Consider the following 15,618-nt stretch of genomic DNA (forward strand, 5'->3'; position numbering starts at 1 on the left):
TTTGAACTGATTAGAGATGGAATTATGAGATATTATTTTTTAAAGTAATTGCTCATGTATGAATTATTACTCACTTTGAGATTGTGTAGTGAATCTATTGATCAAGTTCTCTAGTATGATTTGACGAATCTGATTTGATGATAATCTGAAACAAATAAGACACTAATCAAATATTTTTCAACAGAAACGAGCTGGAATGGAGCACGCCTTGTCACTTGCCCCACTGATGAAGAAGGTGCGGGGGATGGAGGAGGATGAGTTGGACTTTGTCCAACTCATCAATCAGCCTGTAGCCAAACCCTGGGTGCCACTGAGAGAGTTGAAGGAGGATGCTCCCTACCCCTTTATCAGCGCGAGGGAGCATACGAATATACATGGACGACGAGTTATTTTAAAAATTAGCAATGCAGCAAGCAAATCTGTGTGTGAGGTATATTTACCACAACGATTTGCTTCCTGCATTACCACGGAAAAAAAAGAACAATTTAATAAAAGTTGTAAAAATTTTGTAATGATAGTATCACATAAGTCGGGGAATTGGACCGATATAAAAATTGTTAAGCATTAACAATTTTTATATCTATACAATTCGTCGACTTATGTGTTACGAATTGTATAGATGTATGTGTGAAAGTAGTATTAGTAGTGAATAAATTGTGTACATATTTGATAAAAAAATTGTTTTCAATTCTTACCTGTTGTTGTTGATAAGTTCACAATGAATAGTAGAAACACAGAAGAATGGTTCACCTTTCACCTGCTTACACTCTGTTGTGAATGATAAGTAGTGAAGCTGAGCTCCCCTTTTATAGTTTGTTGCGAGCATGCTCAGAGGCAAATGCCTTTGCTACTACACACACACAGACACACACACACATACAGCCAAGCGGGTTTGGTGAGTTGATGCATCGCTCCCTCCCACATCTGTTTTGGCACGTGTTCCTACAGATATGAGTGGGCGCGATGACATCATTTCCCCCTTTCAAATTGCATTCACCTTTTCAGATTTGTTATTTGAAATAATACTCTTATCATTCGAGCAATGTTATAAGCACATAGCAATCTGATACATGGCGTGAATTCATTTCCAACTCGATTGAAAATTAAACCAATTCAATTTTCTTTTGATTAAGTTGGTGTAATGATTAATTAATTAATTAACCTCAGTTAATGTTCAACCATTGAGTTGAAAGGTAAGAAAATGGTATGTAGGAGAAAGCAAAGTTTGAGGAAACGAGGTAGAGGAATCTTGAGTTCAGCGGCAAAAGTTTTTAAGGGTGTGTCAGGTTTGGCAGGTAATGTCACATCAACTATTCTAAATAAGCTAATTGACAATCATCAAGATGAAATTGACATTCCCGGATACTAGTGGTGTGGCCCTGGCACAAAGGTTAATGAAAGGTTAAAGAGAGGTGATCAAGGTATAAATTCATTAGATAGAGCCTGTAAGGTATATGATATAGCATATACACAAAATAGCGATAATAAAACTCGAGTGGTAGCTGACAGGGCTCTAGCGAACGCAGCGTGGGACATATTCAAAAATCCACAAACACCCCTTGCCGAGAAAGCACTTAGCTATCTTGTTACAAACATCATAAAAGCTAAAGCAGCGTTTGGTGGGTCCTTGAGAAAGAAGAAGAAGAGGAAGAATGAGAGGAGAAGTTATAGTAATGATATTAGACGCAAAGCTATAGCTCAGTTGAAAAAGCATATTGCAGTAAAAGGGTATTTTTTGAAGCCTTTTCCTCAAATAACTAGTGGGGGGAGAGTTTTAATCCCACCCTCTTTACCACCACCATCATCATATGGAGTGAGTTTATTCCCCCAAAAACAAGTTAAGAAACGTAGAACAACAAAGAAGAGTAGGAAGAAGAAGAAGAAGACATGAATATTGAAGGAGAATTGAGTAATTATGATTTGATTGATTGGTCAAAATTATTTCAGATTCGGCTAAGAGGTATATACAGGGTGTCCCAGATAAGGTGTAAACCCCGGCTACCATAGATTTTACATGCAATTTGCAACCAAAAATGTTTTGTAAAATTTTTTCCCATCGACCTTCATTTTTGAGATATATAGATTTTTCGATATTTTTCAAGTAGGCGTACTTCCAGTCATTAAATCGTCAATATCTCAAGAACCATTGGTCTTAAGTGAATTTTAAGGACATCGTAGAAAAGAGGACAAAATTTCACAGGATTTTTCATTGATTTGAGGTATAAAACATGCCAAAGTCGATTATTGAGTAGTATTTTTTAGCAGTCAAAGTTGAAAAAGAGTGATTTTTGAAGTTTTTTTGAAAACTTCAGACACATTTTTCTCGATTTTTTTTCCAGGGTATGAAATATTTTTTATAGCGCAAAAACTTCCTTTTTTGATTATCTTTCGAATGAGACCAAATACAGGTGTCTAGCTCAAATCCTCGAATCAGAATTTCAGTTTAAATTCAATTTTTTAAACAAAAACGAGACTTATCTTGTTTGAGTGTGAATAATTGTCTACAATTTGATAGCTGTGTGTCGAGTGATTGAGGGCGTAAAAATACTTTTTCTATAGGAAATTCGGCTGAGAAATTCAATGAAACTGGTTAGAAGTACGTATCTGCAATTGTTATTGAGATACAAGTTGAAAAAAGTTCAAAGTCGAGTTAAAATCTAAACTTTTCAAACAGTTTTTTCATTATTTTTTTTTTCACAGTAACAATATTTTCCCAATAAAGAAAAAACTTTGCCATTTTATAAACTATCGAATGAGTATACATTTTCCAGGATAACTTCAAAACTAGAGTGTTAAAAAATGAAAATTTTCAAGAAGTGCACCCAAAAGACATCTTTTCATTGTTTTGAATTCATACCATTGAGATTCAATTGAGTGAGAAGAAAAAATCAATCAGCTGCTCTGATTGAATAAAGTTTTTCTAATGCTCACCCAACAATAGAGACAATAATTCTCGCAGTCATTGTATGAAAAGTAACGTGCTTCCAGTCGGTCGATAATGATGTCTTTCCAGTCAATAGTCAAGTTTTCCCAGTTCATTCGTTTGTGTTCCTGAGTTATTAAGTCTAGTTTTTTCATGAGTGTTTGGTTTTTCCAATTCACTATTTCAGTTTTGTTGTTTTCTGTTCCCAAGTTTATATTTTAGTTAGAGTATTGTTTTCGAGTGTAGTTTGTTTGAGTTTTTTTTTAGTTTATTAGTATGATAGGCCTAAGTCTTTTTTTTACTCAAGTTCAATAAGTTATCAAGTGTCCGTGTTTATTATCGTTGTCAACATGAAATTCTCCACAATTGAGTATACAGACATGCTATTGGTATATGCAAAATGTGAATACAACTCAAAAGAGGCGGAGAGACTTTACAGAAGACGCTTCCCTCACACAGCTATCAAATTGTAGATAATTATTCACACTCAAACAAGATAAGTCTCGTTTTTGTTTAAAAAATCGAATTTAAACTGAAATTCTGATTTGAGGATTTGAGCTAGACACCTGGATTTGGTCTCATTCGGAAGATTATCGAAAAAGGAAGTTTTTGCGCTATAAAAATTATTTCGTATCCTGGAAAAAAATCGAGAAAAATGTGTCTGAAGTTTTCAAAAAAACTTCAAAAATCACTCTTTTTCAACTTTGACCGCTAAAAAATACTACTCAATAATCGACTTTGGCATGTTTTATACCTCAAATCAATATGAAATTTTGTCCTCTTTTCTACGATGTCCTTAAAATTCACTCAAGACCAATGGTTCTTGAGATATTGACGATTTAATGACTGGAAGTACGCCTACTTGAAAAATATCGAAAAATCGATTTTTTGTTGCAAATTGCATGTAGAATCTATGGTAGCCGGGGTTTACACCTTATCTGGGACACCCTGTATATGCTAGATGCATTACCCAAAAAAAATCTAAAAAACGAGAATGCCATTGTGAATTTAGCGAGGGAAAGGGAGGATGGCACACATTGGGTTGCATATAAAAAAGTCGGTTCTAATGTTTGGTATTTTGATCCAATTGGAAATCTACAACCACCATACGAATTGGAGAAAAGAAATTGGAGTAAATATATTTTATAATGTAGAGCACATGCAACCATTAAATAGTGATTTTTGTGGTCATCTTACATTATTGTTTCTTGCAAATCAGTTGTAATTAAGTGTTTGTGGTGAACACACATATTACAAGATGGTTGTTATTACATTAAGATCTAACACAAGTAACCTCTACAAACATTTACAAGAAATTATAGAATTGGATAAAAATTGTGAATGGGAAATTGGATTGATTAATTTCTGTAGTTACAATAGTATTGCAAATGTTAACAAAGGAACAAATTCCAGCTTCAAATATGGTGATAGATTAATTGAGCTGGATATGGGTGCATATGAAGTTGAGGATATTATAAAATCTTTAAAGAATAAATTGAATATTGATGAGAAGAAGAAGAATAAACTTATTATACGTGCAAACGCAAATCCTACGAAGATTGAAATTCATTCTGATAAAGCTATTGATTTAACACGTACTGATTTGATTGGTAAGATACTTGGTTTTGATAATGTTGTTTTGCAACCAAATAAATGGCATTATTCTCAGCATTTGGTTAACATAGCATTGGTAAGCATTGGTAGTATTGTACTCGAGTGTAATTTAGCATGTGGTAGTTTCTCTGACGGAAAACAAAAACATATAATCTACGAATTTTTGCCAAAGGTTCCTAGCAGCTATTTAATAAACGAAGTACCATCACCGATTATTTATGTACCTTTGAATACGCATCGAATTCAAACTATTAATGTGAAGGTAACAGACCAGAACGGATCGTTTATTGATTTCCGTGGAGATACAATTACAATTAGGTTGCACATACGTGAAAAACCAAAGTAAACGTAATGGGTTATCTTGTTTTCAATCCACGTTCAAATAAGACGTGTACACACAATGTCATTAGAGAGACGAACGTGAGAGCGTCAACACCTAAAAACAAACGTGCTTTGTCGGCTAAAAGTGCGAGAATATAAGAAAAGTTAGGTTTTATAGTTGATTGGTGGAATGTTAGGAGGAGGAGCTGCAATTAGTGAAATTCTGGACGTGGAGACAGACCTTCAGCTTTATAATGATATAACCAAATTCCAATTTCACACTCATACAGTTTATTCGGGACAGGAAATAAAAAACTCTGACGAGGCACGTATTGTCATTTATTCTTTAGATGTCTATTCTTTACCTTGCAAATCATTTATATTTATTGAGGGAACAGTTAACTGTACAAAACCAGGAACAGAGCCGGCTGATCCACCAGTTGCGGCAGACTATAAATTAAGCAGTAACGTAATCGGCAACCTTTTTGATGAAATACGATATGAATTAGCAGGTCAGCAAATTTCTAAATCAAGATTGATTGGATTAACATCCACAATTAAAGCTATACTAGTGAAGAATACGCTCGATAAGATCACATATCACTTGGCTGGTTTTGACAGAGCAGGATATGAGCTAACAGATAATAAATTCACTTTCTGTGTACCGCTGGAATTAATCCTCCCGTTTTTTGAAGATTTTCAAAGAATAATTTTAAATTTGAAACAGGAACTCGTCTTATTAAGGTCACCAACAGACCTAAATTGTGTTGAGTCCGCAACTGGAACAAGCGTTAGTGTGAAAATTACAAAACTGCAATGGAGAATGCCCGACATAACTTCAGAAGATCACGTAAGACTGAAATTTTTGAGACTGCTCGATGCTGACACTCCATTGAAATTAGGTTTCTGGCATTGGGAAATTTGTGAATTACCAAATTTGCAAAATTCACTTAACCATTCTTGGGCAGTCCACACCACATCGATTTTTGATAGTCCAAAATACGTTATAATTGCATTTCAAACCGATCGTAAGAATAAAATTAAAAAATCAATATCTAATTTCGATAGCTGTGGTATTTACAATGTTAAAGTATATTTGAACAGTGAGTATTATCCATATGAAAATCTGCTAGGTAAAAAGGAACTATTATACCGGATGTTTTTGGATTTCACGCCCTCGTATTATAATCATTCAATCAATAGTGAACTCGGAACAGAAATTGACTTTAAAACGTTTTGTGATTCAACACTGCTGGTTGTTGTGGACTGTTCACACCAAGCAAGTCATTTGAAATCATCGACAGATGTTCGTATTGAAATGGAATTTAATAGTGCAGTACCTGCAAATACTTCCGCCTATTGTGTTTTAATTAGCAATCGTGTGATGGAGTACACACCTCTAATGAGCATGGTGAAAGAAGTTCAGTAATTTTATTGATAGAGCGTACTGCGTACAATATTATATAAGGTGTGCTCTCTGACAAATTTGGTTCATTATCAGTTTCACCTTTGAACAGGTAACATCTAAAATGTCCTATTCTTTGTGTTCTGATATTTTGGACAAAGCGCAAACTCAGTCTATTGGTATCCAGTGCGATCTTGATTCTGATAGTTTCTATTATGAACCAAGGTGCAGCACACCGATCCAGAAGCCACAGGAGGTGGAGGAGGAGCAGAAATGGGAAGAGGAGGAGAGGGAGAAAGACGGAGGATTCGACGAGCCCGCTGAAGAGAAAGAAGTGGACAAGCAAGCAAGTACGAAAATTGCTAAAGTTGATCTTCACTGGTTTAAACAAGATTGTAATCAAATTATTGTGAAAGAACTTGCCATAATTGATCAGTTTAATAATTATATTGTATTCCATTTCAAATCACCATTTGCAAAGACAGAATTGAGTGCAAAATTGTATAACGATGTAACATGGTTAGAACGTCACTATCATAAAATAAAATGGGAGGATGGAGATTTAGAATACACTGACTCATTAATACGTAATTACCTTGTAGGTTATGAAAAAATTTTCACAAAAGGAACTGAGAAAGCAAAGTTTTTAAGAAGATTACATACTAATGTTCAATGTATACCAGAGGATTTTGCAAAACCCGATTTCAGCTTTTTCACTAGTTCATGGTGTTATGGTGTGTGTAACATTCATAAAAATAGACCAGATGGACGGTGTGCTTTGTTCAGTGCTCAACATTATAATTCTTTGTTGTTTAAAAATATGTATCAAAAAAATAATTTCATGTGTGAAAACAATCGAATGCAAAGTATGAAAATGACTGCGATGTACACAAATTTGCAGAAAAGAAACTTTGCTTGTTATGGATTCTTCTACAATGGAAAAGAGATTCAGTGCGTTTATTGCATGCATGCATTGAGACTGCATAAAGCACGTACATGTTGTCTGTCTGCAATTAATGAAGAAAGACCACTTAATTACTCTATAATAGTCCCAGCCTACACTTAGTTTTGTTCATTCGCTTATCATGGATCCGAGAAAGTGGTTGGCTGCTGACAACGAGTTGGAATTGAGGTTAAAAAACTGTATTGATTGGTATGATGAGTGTGAAAGTGCAATTAGGAAATCAACTCGTGAAAATTATAGTTTGGTGAAATAATTAAAAGACATTTTTCTAAGCATGGTTAATTTAAATGACATAAGAGACTATCTATGTTATTATCGTCCTCATAATTTGTGTATAGATAAGTTAATTAAAATTGAAGATTAAATTATGAATAGTTGTGGTGAAATGTGTAAATAAACTTTTTCTGTGTTCAAATGATTTTTCATTCCAATATCCCACTCACTTTTTAGTTTAGTAGCCGGTCAGAGCTAGACCTGACAACAGCAACGTGTGTGGTGTGATCTTTCTATACAAGTGAGACACGAGCCCCTTCAAGCAACTGTTGTTCCTAATAAGTACAGCATGTGCACGTTGTCAATTTATAGAACAGAGAAACATGTCAAACATCTGGGAGAGCGTTAACATGCAGTGTTATGGTTTTTCAAAATTCAAAAAATCAACTCGTCTTTTGATGGGAATTTCATTTAACAAATTTGATTCAATTGCGAAGAATATTAAATTTTCAACAGGATGTCAAGATGCTGATTTAATGTTAACAAAAACAGAAAATGTGCACTTTCCAATTTTATCTGAGATATTCGAATTACTCGATATACTAGACAGCGGACATCTACATTATGATTGTATAAATGATTCGCCATTATCTGTTGTTAAAAATTCCGATGAACTTTGGAAATGCTTGTACGATATTGCAGATAAAAAATGTAAAAGAACTTAGATCATTGACCTCTCTGTAGAGATATGGATTCACTTTAATCTGTCAGTATAGCATTAGATGTAGAGTGATAGGGAATTTCTCAATTCACTTTAATATGACAGTATAGCAATAGATTATTACAACTGGGATGTTTGTACAGTAAAAGAGCTCAATTTTTTACACATTCATAAACAGTTTGATTGAACTCTTGACTGTCAGTTGGAAACCAAGCATAATATGGATATTATAGAACTTAGATTATTGTAGAGATAAGGATTCACTTTAATCTGTCAGTATAGCAATAGATGTAGAGAGAGAGAGAGAGAGAGAGAGGAGAGAGAGAGAGAGAGAAAGAGAGAGAGAGAGATAGGGAATTTCTCAATTCACTTTAATCTGTCAGTATAGATGTAGAGTGATAGGGAATTTCTCAATTCACTTTAATCTGTCAGTATAGATGTAGAGAGAGAGGGAATTTCTCAATTCACTTTAATCTGTCAGTATAGCAATAGATGTAGAGAAAGAGAGAGAGAGAATTTCTCTCTCTTCATCCCCCTCATCGCCACTGGAGCAGGGGAAGGGTAAATCTATTTTTAGAACAGAGAGCTTCCCTTGTCATCACTGGGCAAGGGGAAGGGAAAATTTATTTTTAGAACAGGGGATGGGAGAGTGGCGAGAGGGGGGGAAAGGATTTCGAGCAAAAAAGTAGCCTCGCACTGTCATCTTCCCTCTACTACTTGTGTTGCAGGTTTTTTTTTTGTGTGTGTGTATTCTTGAATACTCATTCGAGGATCGTGCTGTAAATATGCCTTGCTGTCGAACGAGGGCTTACGAATTCGCCGACCGAGATGGCCGGTGATATCGGACATCTGACCTTGCCGTGCGGGGCTGAAAGACGATCTTCGATCTGACGCCACTAGCCTGGAGGCCATCACCCTTCATCCTCATCCATCACCCTTTGGACACCGGACTCGAGGACGACAGATCTTAGATAAGTACTTGATACCCCCACTACAATATCAGATGTGCCCCGTAAATTTGGTCTCTTGAAGACAGATTGTATTTGGTCTCTTAAAGACATGTGTATTCGGTCTCTTAAAGACAGATTGCTTATTAGATTATCCATGTAAAAATGTATTTTGTAATATTCTCTATATTATTCTCATTATTAAAAGAGCAGTCAGTCAACCGCATATCTATGTTTTTAATTCCAAGACCCTCAAACCACTAGAATTAGGATCACATTATTGATCAGATAAAAATCCGCAGACCTCAGGGTCTAGCACAATTTCATCAACTAAGCCTTCTCCGACAAAATCATTTGTCACCAGGCTTAGAGGATGGAGATTGGGAGAATCTCAGGGCAGTCATGGTTTTCAAACCAGAAGAAAAGCGCAGAGTATTGGCAGGCCTAGGAAGAGATGAGAGTAAAATGACTTTTGGGCTTAATCCTTGAAGGGGGATGACAATGACGTTAACCTTCAAGAATGTCTATTATCCAAATCAACACGGAACAATATGAAAATTATTAGTTACTCGAATCCAATTATCATTAATAGGTTATCAAATCTTGCCGGTCAGGTTAGCCAGGTTAAACCAGAGGACACCCTTGTCATGTAGCCTTCCAATCCTACTCTTATTATACAGGCGGACTACTGCATGATAGCGGAATAGATAACGGAGTTGAATGCTGCAAGCCTCACCAGTCCGTCATTGACCTGTTCCACCACCACATAAATCAGAAGAATAGGACATGAGTCGGATCGGAACGCTGCATGACAAGTACTTTGTGCTCGACTTTGTAGCTTTCAGTCTTCTATTAGCTAGTTGCTTCTACAGTTAGCTTGACCTTCTCGTGGGCTCGATACTGATAATTTCATTATTTCAATCCAATAAAACTAGCATAACACATATGTGGAAATACACCCACGATAGAAATAATCTAAATTCTATCTTCACACTACGTCTATTATTGCAAACCTTTTCAATTTTTCACACAATCTGAGGAAGGATCGTTAGATAAACTCTTAATCAATTGTAAGTAATGTTTTCCAATACTGTATTCAGCTTACCAACGAGCTTGCAAATGTCACTGACGACAATTTGCTCTTTCAGAAAACTTAATTTATCGATTGGACAAATTAGGCTTGCAACACGTGGTTTGTTTGCACACGTCTCTCTATTCCAAACCTATTCAAAAAGGATTCTAGGATGCAAGTCATATTTTTTTGATAACCATTTACGAACTTTGAAAGCTACAACTAAAAACGTTTCGAGTAGAATAATACAAGACAATATCAGAAGAATTGCAATTGAAATTTTGAAGACTTCAAAATAAGCCTAGAACTATCCTTGGTAAATGGAGAATCTATTTGCAAATTTTCAAGTTAATCAGTCCAGTAGTTCCAACGTGATTATGCGTCAATCGTGATTTTCTTATCCCGTACTATATGTGCATAAGCAAATTATTTCCTTCATTATATCATAGTTTATAGAAACACTTCACTCACGTGGGCTAGTTTTTAACAAATTAATAAAAATCTTGTAGTTCCCTTTATTTAAAACAAAATTAAAATAGTTCAACAACTAGTTTCGACCCTAACTTGAGTCATTTACAAGTTGAAATGTAGAACTTTTTTTATAGATTATAGATAATGTATTGCCCATCAAGTGGTCAAATAGAGCTTCTCAAGCTCCACTCATCCTCCTCTTCTACTTTCAAGATTTTCTCGTATACCACTTCATATACAAGAGAACAAGAGTTTTGGCTAGTCAGAGAGGCTAAAATTTATTTTCGAATAAAACCAATCAAACCATCAATTTGATAATCATGAAACTCTTACTCTACTGTAATAATGAATAATCTTTGTTTGATGTGTACGCTAATTGAAGCTAAGATGCCGATAAATTATTTCCTGAATAATATAAAGGATGCTATCGCTCTATTATTTGGTACAGGACCACCACAGAAACGCTCATCAGAGTAAAATATCAAAGTATTGAATATCAGACATGACACAAATCTCAAGTTGTTCTATTTAGTGTGTCATCCCAAAGTATCGAATATCTGTTAACCCAGTAGCTGAAAATTGATTTCTGTTTCTGATTACAGCCGAGGAGACATAATTTAGCTTGCAATATGAACATAGCTTGTCGAATGGCTTTTGGATTTTGGCCGATGGGCATCTCAGGAGATTGGTGAAGTTTGTGAATTCGGATTCACTTTGAGCTGTCAGCTTTGTATCATAACGGAAAGCATTGATTATATATTATACAATGAATTCTGACAGTCCAAAGCGAATCTGTCTTTAGAATGTTGGCCCAATTGATTTCGATTGTCAGCATTATAAAACATCAACATAAATTGTCAACATAATTATAAACTATTAACTACTACTGACAGTTTAAGTGAATCTGTCTTTGGGATGTCGGTCTGATTCACTCTAGACTTTCAGCTCTAGTGGAATGGGGCGCATTGATTTTATTCATGAGGATGCTATGAATGTTTGTATAGGATGTTTGGCATACGTTTGATGAATCCAGTGAGCAGTGTAGCTGTAGTCTGCGTTTGCGCTTGTGTTGGTGACACTGCTATGCCGGCGAGTTGGGGTGCTGGCATCACTGCCTGCCATTGTGGCGGCTCCTCACATCTGCAACAACACAACAACACTCACTCATCGCAGCCAACCAATAATCCACCTGGACATTCTTGACATTCATAATCAATAAAATTGTCGGTACCGTAGCCGATGAAATGGCAGTGAAAAAGTTAGTGATTCAGTTGCCGAGAAAATCATACTACTTTTTTATTCTACAAAACTCTAGTCTAATCTATGAAATCAATTTCCAGTTGATATAATATCTCATTCTTGAAAGTATTTCTCACGTATGAGATAATATTATTTGTAATAAATCCAATAATTATGTGAACCAATAAATATTGGAGTAATAAAACACTAATCTTATTTGGTTTCACAAACAAAAATATTATTAAAAACCAAAAAATTGACACCGAGAAGTTTCAAATATTAGTTTCAATAACACAGTTTTCATCATACAGTTTCAATAACACACTAATCTTATTCGGTTTCACAAACAAAAATATTATTAAAAACCGAACAATTGACACCGAGAAGTTTCAAATATTAACAGCTTTATCTCTTTGATGTTCCGTTTTCACAAATTATGGTGAGTATGCATGACTCTGACAAGATATGAAGAAGATGAAACAGGATGTAATTGGGTTTGACAAGTAAATTTCTTATCAATATTTTCATGTTGGGAAGTAGAGATACATAGTCTCTAGCTGGTAAATTATTACAGAAGAGATGACTATTATAAGAAATGAATGAATGTTGTGTAACAATATTCATTGTTCCAATTGTGAATGATGAGGATTATGCTAATTGTCATGAGAAGTCAGGCTGTTATAACAATTTATTTCACTGCTTTGCTTTTCTGCATTGTGTAGTGTCGACGTTGTAAGTGTGTGCGTAGAAGGCACACTACTAGGAAAATCAACGATTTTCCTGGAGCATCAGCCTGGTTCATGACATTAGGCAAGGAATTCGTTTTCGATTGATTTATCAATCATGCCTTATTTGGTCAGGAATGTGGAAAATAGCTGTGACTTTGTGGGAGAATGTATCTTAAATTGTAGTTGTACCATTCCTTTCCATTGGCGGAGAATCTGATGAATATTTTCTAGAAAATAGTAACCGCCAATCACACTTAACTTTGTTTAGGTTGCTATAGTCGAGAATCTAGTATGGCCGATCACACAGCTGGCAAGCATACAGTGGCTTCACTTTGAGTCTGTCCTCTGTTGAAAGCAGTACAAAATGTAGTCTCAGAATTTTGTGTTAATCATGTCTTTTGTGCCCGCTTTAGGCTTGGTAGTATATTTTGGCTATGGAACCATCTGTTCCATAGCATATTTTAGTTTTTTCCGCCTTGATAAATGCTTTAATTATGTAAGAAGAGAGGATATCAAATTTGTCGCCTTACGATGGATATTAACATCCAATATAACCACTACTAAAGGTTGCGTAGGTAGCGTAGGTTAATTATAATAACACCATAGATTATAATATAATTAAGGAAATTATTATAGATGAAAGCTTCCATCAAAGTATTAAATTTATGTGATTTATTTTTTTGTGAATATTTGAAATTCTTTGTTTTATTCTGATTCATAGTTTGGATTGAAGATTTGGTGTTGAAATTGAAGTGTACATAACCTACATATTATTTGGACGATTTGTGACAAAATCAGGAAATTGAAGAAGTTTTGGGCAATAGCCTGTTTTTTCTTTTCCGACTATAGTATTGTTCGCTCTATCTAATAAATGAATAAATAAATAAATAAATAAATGAATATTAGTAAAGTAATTGAGAATGGTCCTTTTGTTGCTCTTGCAATGGGAGATGATAATTATTGTAATTTAAACTGATGATTGATGGGAGAAAATGAACGGTATGCTCTGTAAAAATGTAGAGTACCTATTAGAAGGAATTAAGATATTTTTGTTAGATATTATTTCTGAAGACGAAGCTATCAACCTAAATTTTAATGACTGAATTTCTTGATGTTTTTAGTACATCATTATGAATTCTATTAGTAATTTCATTATTGTATTTCGGTAATTTTGATTAGGAAGAAGACACCTATCATATAATTTAAACAGACTGAACAAACTAAGAACAATACTCGAAAGACCTTTTTATGTAAAGTTTTTCAATCAACTAGTGAATTAAGTATTATGGAATACTATGTACTCACCTCTTTGTAAATAGGGCATGGCCCTGATTACTTATAAATTCTATTTTATTAAATCAAGATATTAATGTTATGATATTAAAATATTATGATATAACTGAAGTTAAGTTAATTTGTATTATCCAAGTTTTTTTTTTTTGTTCTAACAGCGATGAATGTACGAGTCCATGAATGTCTCTTGAATGTGTGCCTTTAAGCCGCTGAGATGCCTTTGACTGATGGCGGTCCTGGAAGCCAAGCCTTCTTGGGGTTTGCGGTCCCTGTCCCATCTGGACGTGTAGGGCTCAACCACCGAGCTTAGATTCAAATTGACGAAACAGCTTCGAGGTAACAACTTTTTCCAAATCAAACAAACGTCCCATGAATTCCGGATGTGGCAGAATGGGTTTTAGTGATTATAGACTTTCAAAGAGGGGTAAAACGTGAACCATTAAATCAATTAAAACGTGCTGAATGAAACTCATCCTTTATTGTTAAATCGTGACTTTTGGATTTGGAACTTGGGGATTAATAGATTACAATTTTTTATTTTGTTTGAATAGTAGATTTTCGGTTGTATCTTTACATTAAAATGTGAGGCCATATTTTCTCTGTAAGGACACAGCTGGAAATTTCAGATAACTTCAAATTTATATTTGATAATCTACTAAATTACTTAGAGTTGAACTAGTATATAAAATGTTTAAAGGTCCATTGTTGATAAATATTTTTTTTAAATGATATTTTCGTCTTAAAGTTGTAAAGTATCGATTAAAGTTTCAAGGATCCTAGCCTTTTTCTAAATTTGTTTTGATGTCACATATTTTTTGAATAGTCTTCCTATGTAGAATTCTGTGATGTGATACTTTAGGAATATTATTTTTGTCTTTGCAGCTTTCATAATATGATTGAATGAAAAAGACTAAGAAATTGTCAAAAAACCACTGATTTATTGATAATTAGAAAGACCGGTTTCGGTTATTACACCATTGTCAATCTCTGATAAACTAAAGTAATATAAAAGTAACATAATATGAAGATACATAATAGATATTATCGGGGATTATTAATATTTGATAATATTTTGATGGTGTTTTGAAAGTTTCTAAGAGTGTTCTTAGTGTTCTAGTAGTTTTCTGAATTTTATGTTGATCTTTCTTTTAAATACTTATTGTTATTTATGATTGACTTCTGAGAGATATCTGGGGTAACTTTCAATTCTTGTTTCTGAAATTAGAGTCCTTAGAGCTTCTTATGATTCAATCTTGAACTTCAATATAGTAAGGCAAAGTAAAGCAGATAGTGTACTACTGATCATCTGTATCTGAGATTATTTTCTAAATTTAGTAATTCCATTTTCGGTTTTCATGATGCAACTTAATTTTTGTTTCATTTACTGTTGTATTTAACTTTTGAAGGCGACAATATACTTGATATATTCTCTCTATTTCGTTGTCTCTTTTGTCATTTCTGTATTCCCGTTCTCTAGCACTAAGTATGTTTATCAAGCATCCCTTTTATTAAGTTGTATTGTGTGTGCTTCTAAATTCTAAATTCCAAATTCATAGCACGGCACAGTTGGAAACTAATACACTCTAAACTCTTGAATTTGGTGGTTTTTGAATCATGAGGAACAGATTCAACAGGGTCTAGATTCAATTTATGCCTATTCATAGCCCAATTAAGAGCTATTGTCCTTCTATGGCACATTCGATTCAT

At 34.4% G+C, this 15,618-nt stretch overlaps 1 protein-coding gene across 2 annotated transcripts in view; it reads right to left on the reverse strand.

Annotated features, from left to right (window-relative positions):
- Nucleotides 1-15,618, reverse strand: part of LOC111052105 (atrial natriuretic peptide-converting enzyme) — a 188,706-nt gene that overhangs the window by 77,953 nt on the left and 95,135 nt on the right. For both annotated transcript variants that reach the window (XM_039434317.1, XM_039434313.1), the window contains exon 2: nt 11,670-11,791. In XM_039434317.1, the coding sequence (XP_039290251.1) occupies nt 11,670-11,773 (104 nt within the window). In that variant the 5' untranslated portion in view covers nt 11,774-11,791. The remainder of the gene's footprint in view (nt 1-11,669; nt 11,792-15,618) is intronic.

Source organism: Nilaparvata lugens, chromosome 1, assembly GCF_014356525.2.
Source record: "Nilaparvata lugens isolate BPH chromosome 1, ASM1435652v1, whole genome shotgun sequence".
Taxonomy (NCBI): Eukaryota; Metazoa; Arthropoda; class Insecta; order Hemiptera; family Delphacidae; genus Nilaparvata; species Nilaparvata lugens.